Raw genomic sequence first — 20983 nt, 5'->3', positions numbered from 1 at the left:
GAAGCCGCCAGGGCGCCAAGAGGAGAGACGGGCGGACAGGCGGCACAGCCGACTACGCACGCGCCACCTTGTCAAAGCCACGTGGCCTTGACTGGCTCCGTCCGCATTGATCTATCCTCCTTTGCTTTCCCTCCTCTTCATCCGAATAGCATACTGGTCTTTTGTCAGGCTGTGTCTGGTGAGAAGCAATTCTCGAGATTTTGGCTACATGTCCGCTCTCGCTGCAACTGTTCTCATTGCCAAAGGAGCCGTCTAGATGGTACGAAAAACGTGTATGCCTGACGTGACCGCAGTACCGCGTTATTCTGAGGTGACCCCTCTACGATGAATGCTCCCGCACGAGTCGCCGCGGCCTCCCTCTTCATCTCCTCGGACGACGCCCAGCATCCTGCTCCCTCTCGACGCTTCACCGCTTCTTTGCGTGGCCATTGGCTGCGGAACCATTCGCCACGACCTTCTTGCCGCCCTTCTTGCCATCATTCTTGTACGTCTTGGCATAGAAGCCGAGGAAGAGGAACAGGCTACGGCAGCAGAGAGGATCAAGTCAGCAAGCAGTCTGGTATGTTCTCACTGCTCCACGCCAGCTCACTAGCTCGTCAAGCAGACTACGCCAGCTACCGCAGCGTACTCCTTCCCAGCACAGCCTCCATGTCTCGACAATCCCCATTTAGAGGACCAATGGCTGTAAGCTGCGAATACGCAAACGCCGATGGCTCCGAAAAATTGGCTGATCTGGAGGATGGTAACGGCCTTCTTCCAAGGCAAACGGAGTCGTAGAGTCGATGCTGCGTAGTACATGTCTTCGAGGGTGGATGGTGGGGTTCAGCGTCGACGCGTCTTACCGCAACCGTGTCTCCCGCACTCACACATCACCACGTGAACGGCCAGATTGAGCACAATGACGAACCACGAGACCGACGTTTTGCCATGGAGCTGCGAGAAGCAGAGGAGCGCAGTCGCCGAGTGATGGTAGACGTGCAGAAACTGCAGTGGCTTCTTCTTGAGGACGAGGAAGACGGTGTCGATGAGCTCCCAGTACTTGAAATAGTAGTTGATAATATAGAATGTCTCGAGGCGCTGGGGAGTGGTGGGCGACGAGGGTCAGCTGAGATTCGTGCTTATTCCTGGCGTCCTGCGCTCACCGAAGTCCACGCCGCTTCGTGGCAGATGCCGTAGAAGAATCCTCCATGTCGGAGGATAGGGATGATCTCCTCGAGCATCACAGCCAGCAGCAGCCCACTTCCGATGGTAAGCGCAATATTGTGGACGAGGAAAGGGAATTTCAAGCTGGACCCAAAGGGCTGCCTGCCCTTCATAATCGTGGACCCGCCATAGAGGACGGCGAGGTAGGTAGCAATCGCAGCAAAGGCCGAAGTCATCGTCGAGAGGGGAGTCGCGGGAGGGTCCCAGATGACCAGGGAGCGGGGGACCGATGCCGGGCCAAGGCTGGCTAGCGCATCATAGATGGGCGTTCGCGATGCCATCGCTGGTTGACTACGTGGTTGATGGGTGAGAATTGAAGGAAGGAAGGCAGCGCGTTTCTTTTGCGATGCGGCGGCGGAGCCAATCTTCGGACGGACGCAAATCCATCAGGGCTCAGCCAGGAAGAGCCGGCCTCGAGTCGCGAGGCGCGCCCCGGTCTCCCCAAAAGTTAGGCACGCGTGCAGCAGAGGAGAGCGGGTGCAAGGCAGATGGCAAGACCGAATGCCAGCCGGCGGCGGCGGCGGCCACCTCTCAACTCAACACAAGGACACAAAGCCCGACAGCAGCCAGCCTGCCAATTCAGTCAGCTTGCTTCATGACGATCATCTCTCGATGCTCATGAGATCTCGAGCATACCCTGCGCGGGACCCGCCGGCTAATCTGTGTCCTAGTCATGGCCGCGGCGCACCCTTATCGTCCTAGCGAGCAATTAGGTCCCTCGCCTCTTGCGCCCATCTCGTCGCCTCGCCGAAAGCGCCGATGGCCTGTAGGCTTCTGGCACGGGCCAGCGTGTTTAGGCGGCAGCGGCGGCGCTCAAGTGATGGGCAAAGAAAGGGGGGTCAAGCTATCTCGTGACCACGAGTCACACTACTGCCTTGCCACCCTGGACGTTTTACCTTCTCTTCATTCGATGCTACCATGCAATCCCTCCTCGTACGGCCATTCGGCGGTGTCGTGAGGGTCAGCGGGAGGCCGATAGCCTGCTCGCCGTCGGTCACGCGACCGCCGTCACTCTGGCACTCACCATGCTCAGTGGCGCCGATAAGGAGCGCATCTTCGTCATCCTCCAGTAGATCAGCCGCAGCATCTCACGCTACCGGCACCGATGCCAGTAGCGTAATCAATCGCCTTGGCCATCCTCCACCTCGCGGCCGTCGCCAACGCTGGCTCTTCGCTGGGCTGGCGGCCGTACCACTCGGCGCAGCAGCGTGGATGCTATCGAAGAAAGACTCTGCAGTCTCTCTGCCTCCGAAGGAACCACCTACGCTCACCCTCCTCTCCACCGAAGAACTCTTGCGCTCTTATCTCGTCTACTCCCTCTGCTCCTTTCCCACGCTCGTGGACGCCTCGCCCGCTCTCCTTCAGTGGGCCTGGACGACCAGCATCCCCGGCGTCAAGTGGCTAGCAACCGCAGTCATCCGCGCCACATTCTTTCAGCAATTCTGCGGGGGCGAGACCCTTGAGGAGCTGCGCGGCACGCTGGATCGTCTGGCATCGCGTCGTGTAGGCGCGCTCATTGTATATTCCGTAGAGGCCGAGCCCAGTGAGGGGGGCCACAGTGGCGCTCCGGAGGCGGGAGCGGCGCACCTGCACACCGACTTGGTTGAGGAGGTTTACCGTAGCGTCGACTTTGCGACCTCGCTCAGCCAGGCTGGCACGCACTCACCTGCCGTAGCGCTCAAGGTTTCAGGCCTGCTCAAAGACCCCGCTGCTCTGCGTCGAGTGTCAGACGCCATCGTAGCCAACCGCCTCTTCACGGATCAGAGTCACAATGCCGTCACAGCCCTCGATGGCGCTCTCTCAGAGAAGACGCTCAACGTCAGCTCCCACGACGCATTTGCGATGTACGAGCTTCTCGAGGCCATGAGGAAGATCGGGCACCGGGCCAAGGAAGGCAGGACAAAGGTCGTCATAGACGCCGAGTGGACCGCAATTCAGGTGCGTTGACGTCGCAGAGAACGAACGATTGTGCGGGGCTAACGTTTCTTCTCCTCACGCTTTGGCAGCCGGCCATCGACCTCTTGAGTCTGGAGCTCTCCCGCGAATTCAACCACATCGACTCGCCATCGGCCCCTCCGACCTTCTACATCACACTCCAGACGTCACTGCGCCGATCGGAGCCCTTCTTGCGTGCCATGCTCGCAGACGCCCACGCTCGCAACTACAGCCTGGGCGTCAAGGTCGTGAGGGGAGCGTACGTGACTGCCGAGCACAAGGCCGCGAATGTGGGAGGATTCACAAGCCCCGCATGGAGCACAAAGCTCGAGACAGACCAATGCTTCGACACCTGCTCTCGCCTGCTGGTCGACGCATTGGCAGCTCAAGTCCAGGGCACAGGCGCCGCAGAAGTAGGCGCAATCTTCGCTACGCACAATCGCTCCAGCGTCTCGCTCATCTTCGATCTCCTCCGCGATCAAGGTCTCGCCCACCCTCAGCCTCGCGCGGATGAATCCTCGCACACAACCCTCGTTCTCCGCTCCTCTGCGTGCAACCTCGTCTCCTTCGCCCAGCTGGCAGGGATGGCAGACGACGTGACTGACAAGCTGGCCAACCACCTCATCGCGGAGGAAGGAAGCCCTACCACTCTCAAGTACTTGCCCTACGGCTCGTTTGACAAGGTCATGCCGTATCTCGTGAGGCGAGCGCAGGAGAACAAGAGCATCATGTCGGGCGAAGGCGAAGGGGGAGGTGGAGCTGCAGAGGAGAAGAAGAGGATTCGCAGGGAGTTGAGAAGGCGAGTGGCGAGTTGGTGGGATGGCCAACCAAGCGTCTAGAATATCCAGCACGCATAGAGCAGTCAAATATCGTTTATAGTCATCTTCTCATGTAGAATCATCATCCCCGCGTGCCCACGAGCTCGTATCAGCCCATAGTCGCGAGTATCCTAGGCCCACCTTGACGTGCACGCGACAGCCGCCTCGCGTGGCTCTCGCGGCGGTGGTCCGAGCGTGGCTTGAGCTCGGAGGATTGGCTGCGACTTGACGCCGCCCAGCGAGGGGGCGCCAGGCCGGCGAGTCTGAGCTTGATTGCGAAGGCGGGGAAATGACAGCCGCCAAGCTTGACTCTTGACCATCACAGCCTCTTTCGCTGGCAGAGACTGGTCCTTCTTACCCTTCATCGTCTATCCACATCTCCCTCTTCCCGCGCAATCATGGCAGACCCAACATCACCTCGCCGCACACCGTCATCCTCATCCGCGGCGTCGGCGTCACGTCGCGGCTCGAACCCATTCACCAAGAACCAAGATGTGGCCGCCCTGGCCGAGTCTATTCGCCGCCAATCCATCGGCCATGCCTCGTACTCGTCAGAGACCATCGAGGAGGGGTCTGAGGACGAGGACGCCGAGACTCCCGGCATCGGTCCTGGTCCTCACATCCAGAAGCGCACTCACGTCCGCGCAGGATCGGCTACGGGCGCAGGCACGGGCGTTTCGCAGCCTACCGCCGACGCCTTTCAAGCTGCGGGACTGCCTCTGCGCCCGAAGCTTGGTCCAGCCGGCGGCAGCCAGCGTCATGTAGAGGTCTCCAGCCTTGCCAATCCGGACATTGCCTACGGCGAGGAAGCTGCCCGTATGGACGAAGAGATCGGCGCCATCCTGCGCTCATCTAGCGATCGCTCCATCCCTACTCGCAACCGCGGAATCATTCGTACATACTCCATGGCTCAGCAGAAGCGACGCCCCCAGCTCATGAACGATGACCGCATCATTCGACAGCGACGACTCAGCCACGATGCCATCCAGGAAAGCCCGCGTCGCTTCATCGTCGACGTCGAGGAGACAATGAAGCTTGTGCTCGAGCAGGAGGACACGGACGGTAATTTCCAGATCAGTGTAACTGACAGCGGACCAAAGGTACTGTCGCTCGGTACCGCCACCTCGAATGGTTACCGCGGCGTCGAGGTGCGCGGTCATTACATGCTGTCCAATCTTCTGCAGGAGTTGGCCCTTGCCCGCGAGCACGGCAGAAAGAGAATTGTATTGGACGAGTCGCGATTGAACGAGAATCCTGTCGACCGACTCTCGCGCATGATCAGCCAGACCTTCTGGCACAATCTTACTCGCCGCATCGACGGCTCGGCGCTGGAACGTATCCTCAACGACCCCAAGAATCGTTCGAAGAGTCAGGTGAGCCAGCGGAGCAAAGCAACGTCAGGATACGTGCATGAGTACTAACCCTCGCCTCGCCTCCCGCTGCCAGTCGCCGCGCATCTTTGTCCCTGCCTCGGAGACGGCGCAGATCGAGTATTACCAAGCCTGGGCAGCCAAGAACCCGGACTTCAATCTCACCGTCGAGATCCTGCCCAAGGTTCTTACGGCAGACTACACTCGCGATCTCAATGAGCGGCCCGGTCTACTTGCTCTCCTCATGAAGGAGGTCACGACTGAAGATGGCGAGAAGACGCTCGAGGGCGTCCCGTTCATCGTTCCCGGCGCTCGCTTCAATGAGCTCTACAATTGGGATTCGTGAGTAGCACGGCGCAGGAACCAACGCTGGTTGCCATGCCGATGAGTTTCGAGGCTAATGGCTTCACCCTTGCACACGCAGTTACTTCATCTCCCTTGGTCTCGTGGTGGACAACATGGTCGAGATGGCGCAGGGCACCGTGGACCACTTCATCTTCGAGATCAAGCACTACGGCAAGATTCTCAACGGCAACCGCACGTACTACCTCATGCGCTCTCAACCGCCCTTCCTTACCGACATGGCTCTGCAAGTCTACTCTCGCCTCAATCCCGAAAAGGAAGACGAGAATAAGGCATGGTTGAAGCGCGCTATCCAGGCCGCAATCAAGGAATACCATACCGTCTGGGCGTGCCAGCCTCGTCGCGACCCCAAGACCGGCCTCAGCCGCTACCGCCCTGAGGGGCGCGGTGTGCCACCCGAGACCGAGGCTAGCCACTTTACCCACGTTCTGCGCCCGTACGCCGAGAAGCACGGCTTGAGCGTCAACGAGTTCACGCGCAAGTACAATTACGGCGAGGTTCTCGAGCCTGAGCTCGACGAGTACTTCATGCACGACCGCGCCGTGCGCGAGTCTGGCCACGACACCACCTACCGTCTCGAGAAGCGTTGCGCCAACATGGCTACGGTGGACCTCAATGCCCTCCTCTACAAGTACGAGGTCGACATCGCTACCGCCATTCGCGAGCTCTTCGACGATGAGCTCATGCTCGAAGACGAATTTGAGCTGCTCGGCCCTCTACCGCCCTCGCTTGCTCCTCAGGGGCAGCCGGCCAAGCCCTCCTTCTCCACGAAGGCCCCACAGACCTCCCGCGAGTGGTTCGCCCGCGCAGCGTACCGTAAGCAGCAGGTGGACAAGTACTGCTGGAACGAGGGCATGGGCCTGTACTATGACTACGACACCGTCAAGGAAGAACAATCTGTCTACGAGTCCGTCACCTGCTACTGGGCCATGTGGGCTGGAATGTCTTCCGAGTCGCAGGCATCCAAGCTGGTCCACCAGTCGCTCAAGCGTTTCGAGGTCCAGGGAGGGCTGATCCCAGGCACGGAAGACTCTCGCGGCAAGATCACCTTGGACCGCCCTAATCGTCAATGGGACTACCCCTTCGCTTGGCCACCCCACCAGATGCTCGCCTGGGTCGGGCTGGAGCGATATGGCTACCTCGAAGAGGCCCGTCGTCTCGCGTACCGCTGGCTCTACCTCATGACCTCGGCCTTTTCCAACTTCAACGGCGTGGTACCCGAGAAGTTCGACGCGGTCAAGCTCTCCCACATGGTGGCTGCCGAGTACGGCAATCAGGGCATCGACTTCAAATACAAGAACTCCAATGGATTCGGGTGGACCAACGCTAGTTACCAGGTTGGACTGACATTCCTCACAAAGCACCAGAGGAGGGCTCTTGGGGCGCTGCAGACGCCGGATGAGCTGTTCTACGGGAAGACAGGCGGCGAGGCTGCATAGATGTGGACTTGTACAGGGTTCTTTTCTGTTCGTGACGTGTCTTGCTACCTTTGATTGTCTGCTCTTGTTGTCCTGCTCTTGAAATGGTCATAAAGTCAATTTCACTGAAGTCACAAGGATCGGGAGGCCCGTGCAGGCGGACGGATGGAGACGAGATCGGACCCCTGATTCAAGTCGAGAAAAGTGAGAGCAATGCGGCCTTGCATCCCTTCTTCTCACTCTATCCTCATCACCATGCCCACGACTCGACATGGAGCCAATTGCGAATCCCTCTAATCCCAACACGTCTCATTTGAGCGCCCTTGGCATGGCTGAGCCCTCCTCAATTCCCACGAGCAGCTCAGCCGGCTCGCAGTGGGCGCGCCTCCGCTCGACAATCAACACCTCCGCAGCGCTCAGAGCCAACACTACGCTCGACAAAGAGACCCGGAAACGGAACCGAAAAGAGCTCCAGCGTCATGCACGCGCATCAGACGACCAATCGCTCAGCGGGGGACGTGTGGATGATGAGGGCATGAACGATCAGCCGCTCTTGGGGTCAGCAAAGAGGAAGGCCAGTTCCAGCCAGCAACGCCAGCAGCAGCAGGGGCGACCGGGCGACAGAAGGCCATTAAGTGGCGTGGAGCGATGGGAGCCCCTGGCGCACCTGCTGGGAGATGATCAGAGGGAGGCACAGAGAGAGAGACGAGCTCGACGGCGACAAAGAGATGGTGCGGCCGGTGATGAGGGCGCCGGGCAAAGCACTTTGAGCGAGTCGCGACTGCGATCGCCCAGTCCAGCACCAGACAGGGCAATGGGCAGTACGATCGTCGTTGATGAGCCGCAAAGTACGCTCAATGACGATCTGGACGCGATCCCCTACGGCAAAGACCCGCTGGAGTATGCCGACGACAAACACCTCCTCGACAGCGACAGCGACAGTGACAGCGACGACGATGACGAAGATGAGAGGAAGGGAGCTCCGATCAACAACTCCCAAGAGCCCAAGAGTACGCAGGTCCAACCTTGGCTGTCTTCCTGGCGAACTCCGTCCCCACTCTTCAAGGGTGTCACAAAGTGCGTCGTGGCCTACTTTCTTTCCTCCCTCTTTACCTACTCCTCCTTCCTCTCTATCACGATGGCCCACCTACTCCCCAACCACGACCCAGCCAATCCGGTACCTTTTTCTAATCTGCACATGATCGCGACGGTCAGCGTCTACTTTATGCCTGCACGCTCCTTTGGCAGCATGCTCGAGGCCGACATCTTCGCTGCAATTGCCCTCACGTATTCCATCGCACTCAGCTTGTCCAGCATGCTCGTGGCCGAGTGGCTGCACGATCTAGGACACCCGAACTTCAGCAACGTCCTCTCAGTCGTCTTGTTCCTCGGCGGTGGCATGGCCCTCGTTGGTTGGGCGAAGGTGAAAGTCGGCAAGCCGACATTCAACACGGCTTGCTCCCTCGTCTTTGTCTCGACGTTCACCGTCATGGTCAAAGAGGGTTCGACGCACTTGGGCCGGTTTGAGACGGACAAGGTGTGGCAAGTAGCGTAAGTGCGGCGAAGGCAACGAGCTCATCGCATCTGACCATCGCAGACTGATCCCTCCCATCCCCTCCTCCAGCCTCGTCGTCCTCGCTGGCACCCTAGTCTCTAATCTGGTCTGCTTCCTCATCTGGCCGCGGTCCGCTACTACTTCCCTACTCAACGACACCTCGCGCGTCCTGGACGCCTATGCCACGCTGCTCAAAACCCTCACTCGCACCTTCCTACTCGACGACGTCACCGAGATCCACGTCGGCTCACAGCGCTTGAATGCAGCCATTCACGCGCACCACACAGCCTTCACGTCGCTACAGCGCAACTTGTCAGAGGCAAAGTATGAGCAGGCGTTTGATAGGAGGATAAGGGATAGGACGGAGGTGCTAGTGGAGATTGTTGGGTGTCTACAGAGACTTGGGCAGCATTTTGGAGGGTTGAGGAGTAGTTGCGGGTTGCAGCACGACATCCTGGCCAAGCGCAAGGACAGCGCTAGTAGCGAAGGTCAGGCTAGCAACACCACCTTTACACGCTTCCTTGATGCCATTGGACCGCACATGCGCAGCCTCGTCTTCAGCTGTGCTCGCACACTTCATGTCCTCGAAACGAGCGTGCAGAGCAACACAAAGGGCTTGATGCCGTCCTCCTCCCTCTTCGACGACCTGGAGCAGGACCTCAACACAGCTCTGCGCCGATTCCAGCACGAGCAGACCGTAGCGATGAAGAGAGTCAACACTATCGAGCCGGAGGAAGGCAGCACGCCGCAGAACGGAGACTCGGCTGGCGTAGAACGCGCAGCAACCACACAAGACGAGGCTGTCCTTGTCGTCTTCTTTTTCCTTTTCAGTCTCGAAGAACTCACGCAGGAGTTGCAGACGCTCGTCAAGGCAATGCGACAATTCAAGGAGGAGGACGGTGCGGGAACGTATAGCTGGCTACTGTGGCCTCTATGTGGCCGTCGTCGCCGCCGCCAAACCCGCGCTCGCTCACTCAGACAGAAGATTCTCAGCCTCTTTTCGCTGGACCTTCCCACCTCGACGGGCTTCCCCATCCACTCTCGCCACACAGAGGACACAGCTCAGACTCCTCGCGCTATCACGTATTCTCAGCGCAGTTCCCGCTGGCTGTGGTCGATCGGTCAATTCCTCCGTCAGCGCGACGTCAAATACGCGATCAAAGCGGGGGCAGGCGCTGCTTTGCTTGCTTGCCCCGCATTCATCCATAGCACGCGTCCCACGTTCAAAGAGTATCAAGGGCAATGGGCTCTCGTGTCCTTCATGGTTGTGCTCAGCCCAACTGTTGGGCAGAGCAACCAGATGAGCCTGCACCGCTTGGTCGGCACAGTCTTTGGTGCGCTAGTCGCCATCGGAGTATATGCCCTCTTCCGGGACGATCCCCTGATCTTACCCATCCTAGGCGCCATCTTCTCCATTCCTTGCTTCCGCTATATCGTAGGCAAGCCGCACCTTGCCTCTTCCGGTCGCTTTGTGCTGCTCACCTTCAACTTGACGTGCCTCTACGCTTTCAATCTGAGAAAGACGGATGTAGAAGCAGAGCACATCGGCTTTCAGAGGACGGTTGCGGTAGCAGTGGGAGTGGTATGGGCTACTACACTCAATCATTTGCTCTGGCCAAATGAGGCGAGGCGCGAGTTGGCCGTCGGGCTATCCGATGCGCTCTTCAAGATGGCATGGCTCTATCAGCGGATCGTGACTACCATCTCTGAAGGCCAGCAGACGACAAGAGAGCCACGTGATGGGACGATTGCTGCTTTGGAATCGCAGCCGCTCCTTCCTAGCTCCACAGCAGCTCAAGATCCCCTTCAGCAGATGGACCTCTTCCTCCGATTCCGCCTCCTCACCCTCGAATCCCTTCTGGCTCAGACGAAACACGAGCCACGCTTGAAGGGGCCTTTCCCTGTCCAGTCGTACAAAGAGTATCTGGCATGCTGCACCAAGATTCTTGACAAGCTTCACGCCATGCGCTGTGTTACTCGGAGAAGCGAGTGGGCCACGAGCGTAACGAAGGATTGGCTCCTGCCTGTGAACCCGTGGAGGAGGGAGATGGTGGGCAACGTCCTAGTGAGTGACCGCGATACAGCAGTCATGATATGACTATCGTGGAATGGCGAAGCTGACTTCATTCCCCTGTCGTGCGCCCAGCTCTTCTTCCACCTTCTTGGCTCAGCCATGGACCTCAAGACGCCACTCCCTCCATACTTACCTCCGGCAGAGCGCAGTCGGCAAGACCTATTGACCGCAGTACGAGCTCTCCCAGTCGTACAGCGTCGAGCTGTGCGTGGTAGCGCGGAATTTCTGCTCTTCTACTCGTACTGCTTGGCGATGAAGGACGTCATTGCTCAACTGGAAGCGTTGGGTAGGGTGACACAACGGACCTTTGGAGTCGTCGGTGGGAGCGCCGAGGCGTTTGAGGCTCGCTTTGCTGTTGTGTGAACGTGCTTCTCTGCTAGTGACTGCCCTGCAATGGACGTCTTGAACTTTGTGAAGCGCAGGCGGCAGGTGTTGGTCTCGCCCTATAGACGCGGCTGTGTCGTGTGTTTCACCAAACCCCGCTCGCGTGGCGCGGCTGGTCTCCTGCGTGGAGTCGCCGCTTGCCGCCTTGTGTCGGTCCGGTGGGCGTGGCGCTGAGCAACTCCTCTCCGCTCCTCACAAGACATCACCTCGTCCCCCTTCTTGATCAACCTCGTCCGTGGCATTCACGCTCATTGCCATGGACATGCTCGACTTTGGCTGGCTCCTCTCACCGGGACGCCTCTTCTCGGGCGACTCCTTCGGTCGTGGTAGCCTCGACCAGGGAGACTCGCCTGCTTCGGCACCCTCGCCGCTCGCTGGCGAGGACGTCGTTGCGGGCTTCGTCGGCGGCGCTGCTGCGGACGGGCCGTTGCCTACCACTGGCAGTGACGCTGAGTGGCGTCAGCTTGGCGGCAACGGTCTCGAACCTGCCACTATCGACGACGCGGCAGCTGCAGCTGGAGGAGGGCCGATGTGGCATTTCCTTTACTCTCGCTATGCCCTCTCCCTCGTCGTCATTGGTATTCTGGCCAACCGAATACAGCATGTATGCAGACCGCGTTCACGCCCTGCACGGCTCGTCTCATGGAAGCGGCTCCTCGTCCGCCTTCCTGCTCTCCTCGCCTTGGCCTACGTAACGGTGAGCCAAGGAGCAAGAGTCCTTCAGCTCTGGTCAGCAGCCGCATCCTCAGATACCAACAGCGGCTGGCTGGCTCGCACTCTCCTCCATCTTCTTCCCAACAGCATGCAGCAGTCTCCAGCGCAGCACGGAGCTTTCCTCGTCCAGCAGAATCGCGACAAAGAGCTCATGTGGCTCACCCACCTCGCCGCCTGCATAAGCGTCGCGACGGACACGCTCGTCCGCACCCTGGAAGGCGTTTCAGACCCGAGCCCTTCCTTCAACTTGGTCGGATTCGCCCTCACGATTCAGGCGCATACATCGCTGCCTCACTTGACATTCAACGTCCACTACTTCCTCTTCGTCTTCCTGCAAATCGCAGAGGTGTTCACTCTCGCACTCAGTGCCACTTTCCAACGCCCTCCGCTCAGACGGCTGAGCATTACGACCTTCTTCGGCTTGACGGGAATCCTTCACTGGGTCCTCGCAGAAAATGGCGTACCGCGTCCCCTCTCGTCGAGCACGCTCTTCTTTGTCGGGTTCGACAGGCTGCCAGAGCTTTGCCTCATGGCCGTGATCGGATTGACCGTCTTCCTGCATGCCCTCACCATACTCCTCACGGAGGCTCCCTCACAACAAGCCGGCGGGTGGGGCACAATAGACTGGGGCCGACTGGTATTCTCATCCTCCAATCTGCCAAGTAGAGACGACGACTTCTCCCTCGCTCTCTGCAAGCTGGGAACCGCCTGCCTACAGTCGACGCGCCAGAGCGGCCTGTCACGGGAAATGGTGGCCATCGAGGTGCCTGAGCGCACCTACGTCGAGGTAGACGATGATGTCACGCGTACAAGCAGTGGAGTAGAGCGTGGCGCGCGAGTGCGGGTCGGGCTCGATGGGCTTATCAAGGGCCCGGGTGCAGAGGGGATGCACAACGAAATCAGGATGACCATCCCGCGTGAGGGGAAGGGAGCGGATGGTAGTGGAGCGTACAAGGGTGGCAGCACGTACGAGAGTGCCCTTCTCCTCTCCCCGACCAAGTGGAGAGAAGTGAAGCGCTTCCTCTTCTCCCTCTACTCCGTCCTAGCCCACATCACTCGCGCCATGTACACGCGATTCATCCGGCCGATCCTTCCTCGCTGCCCTGCATGGGTACGCAAATTGCCTCGCTGGGCTCGACTAGCATGGCACGGCCAAAATGGAGAGCGTGAGCGTGAAGTACGCCTGCAGAGCAAGAGGGAGGAGGAAGAGAGAAAGAAGAAGCTGAAGGATGAGGCCTTGAAGGCCATGCTTGAGCGCAATGGGGTACGGGTGGCGGATGGGGAGGATGCGACTGAGGTGGCCTGGAGGGTCATGAGAGAGAGGAATGCGGCAGCCTCTTCTTCGAGAGATACAGCGACGTCGTTAGGACCAACATTTCTTGCTGGTGGAAGCGCGAGCACGGCGCCAAGCGCCGAAGAGCTGGGCATTGATGCTCGGCTGTGGAACTATCTGCGACGCAGCGGCAGCCAACGCGGCGCTGACTTAGCCATCGATGAGGATGAGGACGAGTCCGATGAAGACTGGACAGACGGCGAGGGCGAGGACGAGGACGATCTCGAAAGCGTCACCAGCATGGTCGATGACGAGTCTCGCGCACGCTCGCGGTCCCGCTCAAGATCACGCTCCGTCTTCAGCCCAACACCAACACCGGAAGACGTCCAAGACCCTGACGAGTCGCTCTCTCTTCTCCAACTGGCCCGGCTCGACTTCGGCCCGGCGAGCGGGGCGGCAACTCATCACGACGGTGAGGGCGACGCCTTCTCCCAGGTACTCCTCGCCCATGTCTCATCACGGGAAGAAGTACCCCTCACTAGAGCGAGATATCGCGCTCTGCTTGGGCCTGGCTCCTCAGCGCCGACCGTGCTCGCCTCATCTTCTTCGGCCATCTCCCCTGCCGTGTCAGCAGACCCCGAGTCTCAACGGCTTCGGGACGTCCTGCTCGCACGACGACGCCCGCATCCACCCAGTGGCGAGGACGAAGACGAAGAGGAGCGCTCGCGCCGTCGTCTTTGCGTTGTCTGCTGCTACGAGGAGCGTACAGTCCTCTTCTGGCCCTGTCGCTGCCTTGCACTCTGCGATGGCTGTAGGGAGGAGCTGGCTAGCCGCCCCGGAGCCAAAGGTGGTGCTGCACGGGAGGGCGGCGGAGGAGACGGGGGCGTTGGTGGAATGCACCACTGCCCTACTTGTAGGGCAAAGGTCAGGGGGTTCAGTCGCGTCTACCTGCCCTAGATTACGCATTGTGGTTGCCGTAGCTTTCAACCTCGCTTCAGTCTTGCCTGCCGCACTGCCAAAGTAGACTCGAGTGACGCATGGTATTGATTTGATGCAAGAAGAGCAGGAGCTTCTGGCATGGCTGGATGGGATAAAGATTCACGGGCGATGATGATACTGAGCAAGCCTCTCTCCATCCTACTGGTGGCGACCTCGCCTCAAAGCATTGAGCGAAAGAACTGCCTCAACTATGAAGCGGAGTTGAGCTGGTTGCTCTGCGTCTCTCCCCCCGCTCCCCCCCGTCATTTCCTCTGCCGCCCCATTCACTCGAGCCATCATCCCCGTAGTTGTCCCTGTAGTTGTCGTCGAGCTGGAGGGCGACGGGCTTGCTGCCGAGCCAGGAGCAGCAGGAGCATGCTTGCGCGCCGCAGCCATCGAGTCATAATCGTCGATGTTCAGTGTGAGGCCAACGCTGAAGCTGTCCTCGTCTTCGTCCTCGTCTTCGCCGTAAGTTTGACTGCGAGCCAGCGGGTGGGAAGCGGGCGAGGAACCAGAGTCTGGACCGGCGAGGGAGTTGCGGCCTCGATGCCTGTGTCTATGCCTCGGCTTCGAGCCTAGAGGCGGGATGGCGACGGCGGAAGTCGGCGGAGGCAGGTAGGAGGGGCGAGCTACGTACCCAGGAGGGTAGTTGGAGGAGTCGGATGAGGGCTGGGAAGCAGGCGGATGATACCCACCCGAGAGAGCGGCGGACTCTGCTGCTAAGCGGAGCTGTGCCTCGACCTTTTTCTTCTCCTTGCGGCGCCGACGTCCTTGCGACTTGCGGCTGATTTTCTCTTCCTCCTTGCCCTCGGTGGACGGTCCAGCGTTGTTGTCTCCATGACCATCCTCTCCGTCACGTGCATGCTCATCTGCATCGCTCCCGATCTCCTTGCCCTCGCCCGACCTGCCCAGTTTCACAGCCGCATCGGGGTGCCACGAGCGGGCCAGTTCGAAGACCTCATCGACGGTAAGCCAGACAGCCACGTCCCTCACCCAGGCCTGCCTGGTCGGATCGAAGAAGGGGAGGTCCGCCTCGAGTGACTTGCCGCTGAAGCGCCACCACTCTTGACGGCTCTTCCCGCCGCTGGGCCCAGCGAAGTCGAATGCATCATCCAGGTGGTCGCAGTCCATTGCCAATAAAATGCCTTCACCCTCACGCTCCTTCGCCTTGTGCTCTGCCACACGACGGGCACGACGCTCTAGCTTGGCGCCGCTCAGTATAGCATCGCTGCCGTCCCCGCCCTTGGAGCGTCGCTGATGCGAGCGTTTGGTCGATTTGCGTTCTTGCGACAGGCGGAGCACTTCTTCTGGTGCCGAGAGGGGAGGCGTTGCTCTGCTGCCTGCAACCGGGCTTGGTGAGGGCGTGGGGCCGGTGTGCGGAAAGTAGGAGGGGCCTTTCGCAAGCGACTTGCTGGTCATCGAGTGCGATTGAGGAGAGGGTGAATGCGACACTTGACTGTCGTTCGCTGCAGGAGGTACGCTCGCATTCGCTGGCTCCGGTGCCTGACCGTTGCTCATATTGTTCAGCCTCGCTAACCGCTTCGCCTCCCTCTGTCTTCTCCTCCTCGCTACAGCCCCCGACTCTCGAGGCGCCTCCTCCTTTGAGGGCGGCGGGGGCAGTGCGAATGTGAGCACCCCCTCTACGTCCATCCCTGCGAGATCAGTGAAGGCATACTTCGTTGGCGGAGCGATAGGCTTGGTCGCTATCGCTTTGGGCTCGCGCCTTGTTGAGAATGGCGAGGCTCCGCGCGAGGATGAGGGAGAGGTCGCACCTCGTGGTGACGGTGACTCGTCTCCGTGCGCGTCCAGAGGAGGAGTCGAGGTGGGCGAGGAAGAGCAAGCGCCGTCTTGCGCCTCAGAACCACTATTCACGCTGCTGCTAATAGTCGCAGCTGGTGTTGTCCGCGGCGTTGTTGCTGGCTGAAGCACTGGTGAGGCCACATTGGTCGTTGCAGGCGATGAGAATCTCTGCCAAGGCGAGTTGCTTACGCTTTTTGAAGTTCGTCGAGGGCGTGATGCAGAGTCTGCTGGTCCATTCTTCCGTGGCAGCGAGGGTGATGTCGACGCTGGTGGGGCGGTCGTGTCGTCATCGCTGAGGCTCAGCGAGAATGCAAATCCATCATCATCCTGCTCCTCCTCATCATCGTGTGCAACCTCGCTGCCGCTATCCTCATCCTCTGCGTCGACCGTGGTGTCCCCATTGCCCGAGTCGCTGAGATGCGGGGCGATTTCATATCTCCACGAGGACGAATGCTGCGTGGTTGCATCGGTTGCATGGCCCAGCAGATTGGCCGCCTCAGCATTGTTGAGAGAACGCAGCCCTACGATGTTGTCCAAGCCAGGCGACTGATTTTTTGACGAGCTGCCCAGACGATGCCGATATGGCACCAAATGATCCGGCGAGGGAAGGACCTCTGGCCCCTCTGCGTCAGCCGCAGGAAGCGACGAAGAGCTGACTGCCGTCTCCTCCCCTTCCACGTCCTGAGCCCCACTGCCACCCCTCTCCACCACGATGCATCTCCTCACCTCACAGCTTGCCCCCAGCTCTCTTCCCATGAGCGCCAATTGCGCCAGGCTGCAACGCATCTCATCCCTTGGCAGCCCAATCAAGGTCCCATCATCGAGCACCCCGATCTCATAAACCGCAAGCCCGCCACCCTCCGCTAGTCGCCATTTCAGCTGCGTGACCAACCGCGAGAACCGGTTCGCTGAGACAGGTAGGATGCGTAGCTTGTACTCAAGGTTGCCGCGCTTGTCTGGCTCGGGGTGGATAGGGGAGAAGGAGCGGGGTGAAGGAAGGGGCGAGGAGCTGGATGACGAGGAAGAGAGAGCGTGAGGGAGCGGCGAGGGGGAGGAGCGTGAGGAGATGACCGTCTTGCTGTTGTTGTTGCCGCCGCTGCCGCTTGATCTGCGCAGAAGATGAGCTTGCGCTGCAGGGCTACCGGTGCTACTGCTGCTGGCGTCAATGCAATGTGGGGAAGGGCGGACGATGCAGTGAGCAAAAGCGCGACAATGAGCGTGGAGGAGGAAACTCACCTGACCGCCGCCGCAGTTGGCTGGGCTGCCCTTGCTATGCTGTTGTTGTCGTCAATGGACATGGTCGCTCTCGTAGTCTCAGTGTATTCTTATGAGCATTTGCGGCTGTGGCGACGATGATGATGATGATACGAGTGGAGAGAAGGGAAGCAGGTGCGAATGCATGCACCGCACGCACACGCGCGTCTGACGCTTCCTCGGACAGGCGGGGGCACTCCAGGACGAGTCAGCCAAGACGCACGAGTCAAGGGTCCTCTTCGAGCGCGGCGTGCACACACGACAGGGTGAGGAACGAGATGAGAATGCAATTGCAAGGAGCGTGTGTCGATGGATGGTCCAAAGAGATATACAAGGCAAGAAGTTCAAATGAGACCAAACAGGAAAGTGGCTAGTAGCCGGGCGTCAAGAAGAGAAGGAGAAGGGTATCTGGCAAAAGGAGCTCAGCGTATACACGCAGCGCATCAAGCGGCATGGGGTGCCACGAGCGCCGGCTTGTGTTGCTCCTGCTCCTCCACAGTCGAAGCGATTCCCAAGCTATCCAGCAGCCCGCCCACGCCGGGAGTCGCACCTGCTCCTTTGCCCTTCGAAGGGCTTGCACCCACGCCGCCGGCACTGGACGAATGAATGCGCGAGGCCCGCTTGCTCGCTCTGCGCTCTGCTGCTGACGTAGGGCCATTGGGAGGGGCTGAAGCTCCGTTGTCCCCACCATTGAGGCCGGGAAGGGCAGGCGCAGGCATCCCCTTGCCTACACCAGAGGCCGCAGTAGGCGAGATGGCGCGCTTCACGCTCGCTGACCCACCGTACGTCCTGCTGCCCAGGGCTTGGCGCAAGTCCTCCACGCCCGACCTCGTGGAAGCAGCACCTGCTCCTGCTCCAGCTCCAGCTCGACCAGCTCCAGCGCCAGAAGCAGCCGATCGAATTTGGATCCTAGAGACCCCGCTCGCACCACCCAATCCATCTCCATCCCCTTCACCGTGGTGATCAGCTGCATATGGCGTGGCACCAACATTCGCGTCGTCCACTGCAATGCTGACACTCCAGTCACGGAGGAGCCAGCGCTCGATTGCCGCTGCAGAGAGGCCGGTAGAGTCTTGCACCTCCTGACTCGCTGCTATAGCCTTGACTAGCCCGCTCTTGCCGAAACACTCTGAGGCGGCTCCGCTGCCTTCCCCATTGGCACCAGACTCTGGAAAGAGCTCCGTCTCCGCAGCCAGGTTCAGCGACGGGTGAGGGGCAGGTACAGGTGGCAATTGGTTCGAGGGAAGGGCGGAGAGAACTGCCTTTGCCTCTTTTGACGCAGGCGAGATGTTCCATTCCTGACCAATGGTCGACCAAACCTTCGCCAGTACCAGGCGGCAGGCCCGACGTCGCTGCGCTACGATGGCAGGAGAGGCGGCGTCCGGTACGAGCTTCGTTGCTGCGCTCCTGTCAAGGGAGAAGAGAGCTGGCACGATTGCCAGTAAGCCGGCAGCAGTTCCTCCGCCTCGTGGTGCTACAAGATGGGTGAACACCTCGGCCAGACTGGAGTAGTCCAGCGGGACAGCGGAGTGAGCTGCGGTCGAGGCCTTGGCACGCGCATCGCCCCTGTCCAGGGCAACGAGAGCTTCCATTGGGTTGCCGGTCTGCAGAGCGCTCGCTGCAGAGCTGCTCAAGCGCAGCGAGGAGCTCAAAGCGGCTACGTGAGCTGCGGCGGCTACACCGTGGGCGAGTGAGGCTATTTCAGAGGAAGAGGCGTCCTGCTGTTCGGTCGCCTCGAGCTGCAGGTAGGTGAGAAGCAGCTGAGCCTCTGCAAGACGAACTGGAGCGTCCGAGCATGCAAGCAGCGCTGCGGTTGGCGTGAGAACGTTGGGCTGGATACGTGAGCGAGTCCCGGCAGTCGTGATGCCCAACTTGGCCTGCGCTTGCGTCTTCGCAGCATCCTTGCCCTTGGGTGCAGGTTTCTCCAGGTCCTCCTCCATCGCCTGGCGAACCTCTCCGTCCGAGGCACCCGCCGTGTTTGCCACGACAATCGTCCTCGTCAAGGCGAACAAGAGTGTACGAATACTCTCCATCCGCTGCTCCTCGCCACTCTTTGCCGTCACGCTCGCCCTCCTGCCCAAGTGACTGGTCCTCGTCGCCTCGCCTACGTCCGTCTCGGGCTGCGTGAGAGCAACAATGCGCGCCACGAGCTCCTCGGCCATATCGTTCAGCTGCTCGGCGTAGTAGACGTGCGAGGCCAGCGACTCGATGGCCTCGACGATCTGCGGAAGCAAGGGGTCCTTGAGGTCGAAGTGAACGCGCCTGACCAGCAAACCTGCGAGATTGTTCATAGCGTCCGATGTGCTGAGGCCGATGAGCGTAAGGTCTTTAGCGCGCAACGTCTCGGTGATCATTGCAAGGAGCGTGGCGTGCTTGGTCTGTGGCGGGCCCTCGCAGTGTTCTACCAGGTACTCGATGAAGCTCGTGAGCACAACAAAGCGATATTGCAGGGCCGTCGAGCGGGAGAGAGTCTTGGCGAGGAAGCAGGCCCAGTCTTCCTGGCCCCACTGCGGCGAACCACCACGCCCGTCCATCCATTTGAAGACTGGACGCATGGCTTCTTGCACCTGCGTGGCATCCGCGTGGCGGAAGAGGGACTGAAGGATGCCCATTGAGGCTGAAACCACTTGAATGCGGTCAGGCCCCTTTTCGCCTGCAATGTGGCCCGAGAGGGAAGGGGCGCGACGATGCCCTGGGCGTTTGCGGGTTGCGGAGGCGAACTCGGAGAAGGAGGGCGTGCCGCTGATCGTCTTCTGGGCTTCTGTCTCCAAAGCCTCGAGGGGCAAGATACTGGCTTGAATGTTTCCGAGGAGCGGAGGGACGATTGCCTCGATCTGCTGAGCAAACGAAGGCGTGTACAACGCGTCTGAACCGACTGCCCCTGAGAGGGCGCCTAGGCCGATCAAGCGGAAACGATTTTGATCCTCTTGGTCCTGCATGGTCTCCATTGCCATCTCGCTGAAACCACGAAGTAGAGCCAGGTAGCTGTTGCCTAGGTCGCCCTCAACCGAGGAGCGCGATGGGTCAATGGCTGACGCAAAGGCGAAGAAGGTGCTCGAGGCGCGCGCTGAGAGCTCCAAGTCACGACGTCCGCCTGCACCTGCCTTGGCCGATGCGGTGACGGCGTGCTGCAATACTACCTGCGCCGACTTGGAAATGTAGGTGATATCCCTACGGCAGTCGGTGACGAGGTTCTTGAGGATTGCGAGGGTGATCAGGAGGCCGCATCGAGACTTCTCCCCGCCCGAGGGTACATTGCGAGCATCGCTTGCTGCCCTCTCTTCGAGAACTTTGCCCACTTTCGAAAGCTTGGCGGGCTTCGACTGGGCGTAATACACAAGCTTGCCCAGCTCGTTGGAGTTCGGCTTCTCTACGCCAGCAAGCTTCTTGGGCGGCGGGTAGCACCCGGTCACCAAGGCGCGATGGTTTGGCGTAGGGATGCAGAGCATCGCGTGGGCGGTAGTCGAAAGGAACGGGTTGCAAAGAGAGTGGTTGCGATTGGTGCCTCGATGTGAAGGGCTACACGATTGGACAGGAGGGGCTGCGAAGATGTGATTGTAGGTGTGGGGTAATGAGGGCGAACAGAAGCGTGCTGCGATGCCTGCCGTGCGCCCCTCCGCCGCCCGCCGCTTGATTCATCTCGTCGACTGTCGGCTCTCTCCACCTCGGTGCGACTTGCGATGCGACTGACACTTTCGCAGGCACTGCACCACTCTCCACGCTCTCGCCTGGCCCGCCTCGCCTGCGCCCCCGCAACCTGCGAGCGTGAATCGATGAGATGATCGAAACGAGGACGAGCAACGTCACACCAACGCAACGCAGCGAGCGCGATTCGCATGGCATC

The 20983-nt window shown here is 60.0% G+C and overlaps 7 protein-coding genes across 7 annotated transcripts; 4 read left to right on the top strand and 3 right to left on the bottom strand.

Annotated features, from left to right (window-relative positions):
* Positions 1-153: 153 nt before the first annotated feature.
* BDZ90DRAFT_233986 (putative FEN1-fatty acid elongase) lies at positions 154-1715 on the bottom strand. Its single transcript, XM_025506850.1, has 4 exons — positions 1143-1715; positions 867-1077; positions 590-800; positions 154-521 (listed from the first exon to the last, which is right to left on the bottom strand). Exons 1-4 carry the CDS (start codon positions 1482-1484, stop codon positions 407-409), a joined length of 879 nt encoding a protein of 292 aa, XP_025360154.1. The 5' UTR covers positions 1485-1715; the 3' UTR covers positions 154-406.
* A 700-nt stretch (positions 1716-2415) lies between these two features.
* Positions 2416-3977, top strand: BDZ90DRAFT_223212 (FAD-linked oxidoreductase; the record flags this gene model as incomplete). Its single annotated transcript, XM_025504566.1, has 2 exons — positions 2416-3141; positions 3210-3977. 2 exons carry the CDS (start codon positions 2416-2418, stop codon positions 3975-3977), a joined length of 1494 nt encoding a protein of 497 aa, XP_025360153.1.
* Positions 3978-4267: 290 nt separating this feature from the next.
* On the top strand, positions 4268-7128 carry BDZ90DRAFT_255267 (putative neutral trehalase; the record flags this gene model as incomplete). Its single annotated transcript, XM_025507847.1, has 3 exons — positions 4268-5329; positions 5403-5668; positions 5751-7128. The coding sequence occupies exons 1-3, from the start codon at positions 4355-4357 to the stop codon at positions 7126-7128; spliced, it is 2619 nt and encodes an 872-aa protein (XP_025360152.1). The 5' UTR covers positions 4268-4354.
* A 218-nt stretch (positions 7129-7346) lies between these two features.
* BDZ90DRAFT_233984 (hypothetical protein) lies at positions 7347-10915 on the top strand (the record flags this gene model as incomplete). The annotated part of the gene is made up of 2 exons (XM_025506849.1): positions 7347-8658; positions 8732-10915. Coding segments are annotated over exons 1-2 (3304 nt in total), but the record flags the coding sequence as incomplete, so codon positions are not given.
* A 461-nt stretch (positions 10916-11376) lies between these two features.
* On the top strand, positions 11377-14064 carry BDZ90DRAFT_262187 (hypothetical protein; the record flags this gene model as incomplete). The annotated part of the gene is made up of 1 exon (XM_025508457.1): positions 11377-14064. The coding sequence occupies one exon, from the start codon at positions 11377-11379 to the stop codon at positions 14062-14064; it is 2688 nt and encodes an 895-aa protein (XP_025360150.1).
* A 180-nt stretch (positions 14065-14244) lies between these two features.
* Positions 14245-17183, bottom strand: BDZ90DRAFT_262186 (hypothetical protein; the record flags this gene model as incomplete). The annotated part of the gene is made up of 2 exons (XM_025508456.1): positions 14245-17041; positions 17122-17183. 2 exons carry the CDS (start codon positions 17181-17183, stop codon positions 14245-14247), a joined length of 2859 nt encoding a protein of 952 aa, XP_025360149.1.
* A 223-nt stretch (positions 17184-17406) lies between these two features.
* On the bottom strand, positions 17407-20717 carry BDZ90DRAFT_233981 (hypothetical protein). The gene has a single exon (XM_025506848.1). It carries the CDS (start codon positions 20586-20588, stop codon positions 17583-17585), a length of 3006 nt encoding a protein of 1001 aa, XP_025360148.1. The 5' UTR covers positions 20589-20717; the 3' UTR covers positions 17407-17582.
* Between the last annotated feature and the right edge of the window lie 266 nt (positions 20718-20983).

Source organism: Jaminaea rosea (genome assembly GCF_003144245.1).
Source record: "Jaminaea rosea strain MCA 5214 unplaced genomic scaffold BDZ90scaffold_14, whole genome shotgun sequence".
NCBI lineage: Eukaryota > Fungi > Basidiomycota > Exobasidiomycetes > Microstromatales > Jaminaea > Jaminaea rosea.
Note: the sequence above shows the minus strand (reverse complement) of the source record. Positions and strands in the feature narration are given on the sequence as shown.

Excerpts from the sequence above, each read along its gene's own strand:
- BDZ90DRAFT_233986 (XM_025506850.1), bottom strand. The coding sequence starts at position 1,484 with ATGGCATCGCGAACGCCCATCTATGATGCGCTAGCCAGCCTTGGCCCG. Across the intron at positions 801-866 it reads GGCCGTTCACGTGGTGATGT|ACATGTACTACGCAGCATCG; the intron begins GTGAGTGCGGGA and ends CCACCCTCGAAG. Across the intron at positions 522-589 it reads GTAGTCTGCTTGACGAGCTA|CCTGTTCCTCTTCCTCGGCT; the intron begins GTGAGCTGGCGT and ends CTGCTGCCGTAG.
- BDZ90DRAFT_233981 (XM_025506848.1), bottom strand. The coding sequence starts at position 20,588 with ATGCTCTGCATCCCTACGCCAAACCATCGCGCCTTGGTGACCGGGTGC.